Here is a 2,638-nt window from a genome sequence, read left to right as displayed (position 1 = left end):
TGACGAGGAGTTCTCTGGTCTTTCGGTCGTTGGATTGGAGCTGGTTTCTTTTGGTTTGGAGAGGATGTATTCTTCATAGCTGCTGTCCTCTTGAGACGTTCTGGACAGCGTTTATTCCAAGCATGGTGGGGCCTGGAACAATTGGGGCACTTAGATGTGGTGTGTCGTCCTTCTTTGTGGGCCTTAATGCACACTTCTGTGTAAAGTCGCTGGCTGCAGACACTGCAGATGATGGGGCCTCTGCATTCTTTTTTATGATGTCCAAAGCGTTGGCATCTATAGCATCGAAGGGGCTCAGGTATATATTCTTCGATGGGGAAAGTTCCCCAGACTCCTAAGTCAAGTTTGGAAGAAAATGGACCTATAAAGGTGGCAATGAGACGTCGAACTGGAACGTCGTCTTTGCTAGTGCAGTGAAGAGCACAGTCAATGTTGCTGCACGACGTTGCAATGGAGATAGGCATCAACATAGGATACCTGGTGATGACAGCTTTCTTCCTGATAAAAGCAGGATCCAGCAGCGTTAAAGTGGGGTCTTCCTGAAGGAATCTGGCTGTCTCAACGTCCTTGGGGTAGATGATAAGATCACCTTTCCTGTTGGGTCTTGCAGTGAGTTGCATGCCTGGCGTAGCAGCCATGGCAGCAATAGAGGCATAGGAGAACTCGGTGTCCATTTGTGAAAGCCGAAACTCCGACAGAGGCTTCTATGGGTGTGTAGCTGGGATGTTCTCTGTAATGGCAGTGGCTTCTTGCAGGAGTGTTGTAAGGCAATCTGTGCAGTTGCAGTCTGTGGGGTGGGCCCCCTGTTCGGTCTCCATGGTATTGGAGGACTCAGGCTCGTAGGTTGAAGGGGTGACTGCTGCTGCAATTGCCTGCTGAGAAGTTGTAGGGACAGACAAGGACGAGTCTGTGCTCTCAGTCCTTGGTTTCACAAGTGGCGATGGTAGGGCTGGTACTGGAGCTGGTGAAGGGCTTTAAGGAGTCTCTTCTCTTGGGAGGGGGTTTAGTCCCTTCCTTGGCAGCTGTTTCCGTATGTTTCACGGCTTTTCCGAGATTTATAACCTTGGTAGATGCATCCTTGCACCCCTCACATCTGCATCTGACATGATGATTATATACACTTGGGTCAATTTCGAAGGTAGTATTGCTGACAATGGTGTCAAATATATGGGCACATCGCTGCAGGTATGCTTTACAACAGTCGCAGTCACAGGCCAGACTGTTAAAATAGTCCTCACAGTGTCTGCTGTCTTCAGGATAAATATTCCATCCCCGTTTTCCCAAATGAAAAACGGACATTGTGGCGAAACTCTACGGGGATCGCAGTGAAACTTTCACCCCAAGAGGTTGTCCAGGTAATGAACGTTGTCGATGCTCCCGATGGTTACCCAGGCGATGAGCGTTGTTGATGATCCCGAGTCGGCGATGAATTTACTGAACTTCCAACGGTCACTTTATTACAGAGTGCGGACGGAAAAGTAGCCCGGGAGGGAAACAGTTCCAACCACCAAAATCATTGTGTTTTTATTCAAAACAAAGTAACAAATACCAAGGCGGTAGCCTAAGGAAATATACAGTATTATACATTAAAATAAAGCTCTGAAAGAGCGCAACATCATGATACAAAAATCCACTGCGTGGAAAAAAATAATAAAGTTACAATTATTATAAAAGAGTCCAGGGGGAGGAAACTCGACAGGTAAGACGATGTCCTTACAAGTACTCCCCCCCAACCCCACCCCCCCAGTGGGCATCGGAGATGGTTGATGCGATTAATCCCTGTATCATGGAGGGCAACGTAGTTCCCCTCTGGTGCTTGAACGGAGGGGAAGGTTGCTCTGCTTGGGAGGAATCATTTTCCCCTGTCATTGCATGGTTTTCTCCCACTTAGTGAATGATTTGTTCTGAGGCGGAATCCTGGGTCGACCAGGGTGCGCGGTGATTTTATTGTTGCTTTCAAGGAACGCTGGTTTTAATCGGGCGATCGTCACCCAATCTTTTTGTCCTTGGACATTCAAGAAGAAAGATTTGGCTTTTCTTCTAATGACCTTGTAAGGGTCGCGATAAGGTCTAGTCAGGGGTTGGCGGTGAGCATTGACCCGAGTAAAGACGTAGTCACAGTCGTCTAGGTTCTTCGGCATAAAGTGTCTGGTCCCATCCTCGTGTGTTTTCCGGCATAGTCTGAATTCCCCAGCAATCTTTCTCAGGTGATCCAGCTTGGCGTCGTCGGTAGTTGCAGGGAAGAACTCGCCAGGGACTGTAAGCGCCTCGCCGTAGACCTTCTCCATAGGGGAAGGTACGACGTCTACTAGGGGAGCGGTGCGAAGGCCAAGGAGGACCCATGGGAGTTGTGCTTTCCAATGTTCGTCCGTACATCTCGCCATCAGGGGAGCCTTGAGAGTGCGATGAGTTCACTCGACCCTGCCGTTCGCTGCAGGGTTGTATGCCGTGATGCTGTGGAGTGTTGTTCCCATCAGGTTTGCCAGAGAGAGCCAGAAAACTGACAAGAAGGCAGAACCTCGGTCCGTTGTGATATCGCCAGGGACACCGAAGCGGCGTATCTAACTCGACAGGAGAGCTTCGGCGCAGGCATGGGTGGTTGCTTCGGACATCGGAGTTGCTTCTAACCATCTAGTGG

The 2,638-nt window shown here is 49.5% G+C and overlaps 1 protein-coding gene across 1 annotated transcript; it reads right to left on the bottom strand.

Moving 5' to 3' along the window:
* Positions 1-1,865: 1,865 nt before the first annotated feature.
* Positions 1,866-2,384, bottom strand: LOC137646448 (uncharacterized). The gene has a single exon (XM_068379549.1). It carries the CDS (start codon positions 2,382-2,384, stop codon positions 1,866-1,868), a length of 519 nt encoding a protein of 172 aa, XP_068235650.1.
* Positions 2,385-2,638: the final 254 nt, after the last annotated feature.

Source organism: Palaemon carinicauda, chromosome 9 (assembly GCF_036898095.1).
Source record: "Palaemon carinicauda isolate YSFRI2023 chromosome 9, ASM3689809v2, whole genome shotgun sequence".
NCBI classification, from domain to species: domain Eukaryota; kingdom Metazoa; phylum Arthropoda; class Malacostraca; order Decapoda; family Palaemonidae; genus Palaemon; species Palaemon carinicauda.
This window is presented reverse-complemented; position numbering and strand designations above follow the sequence as displayed.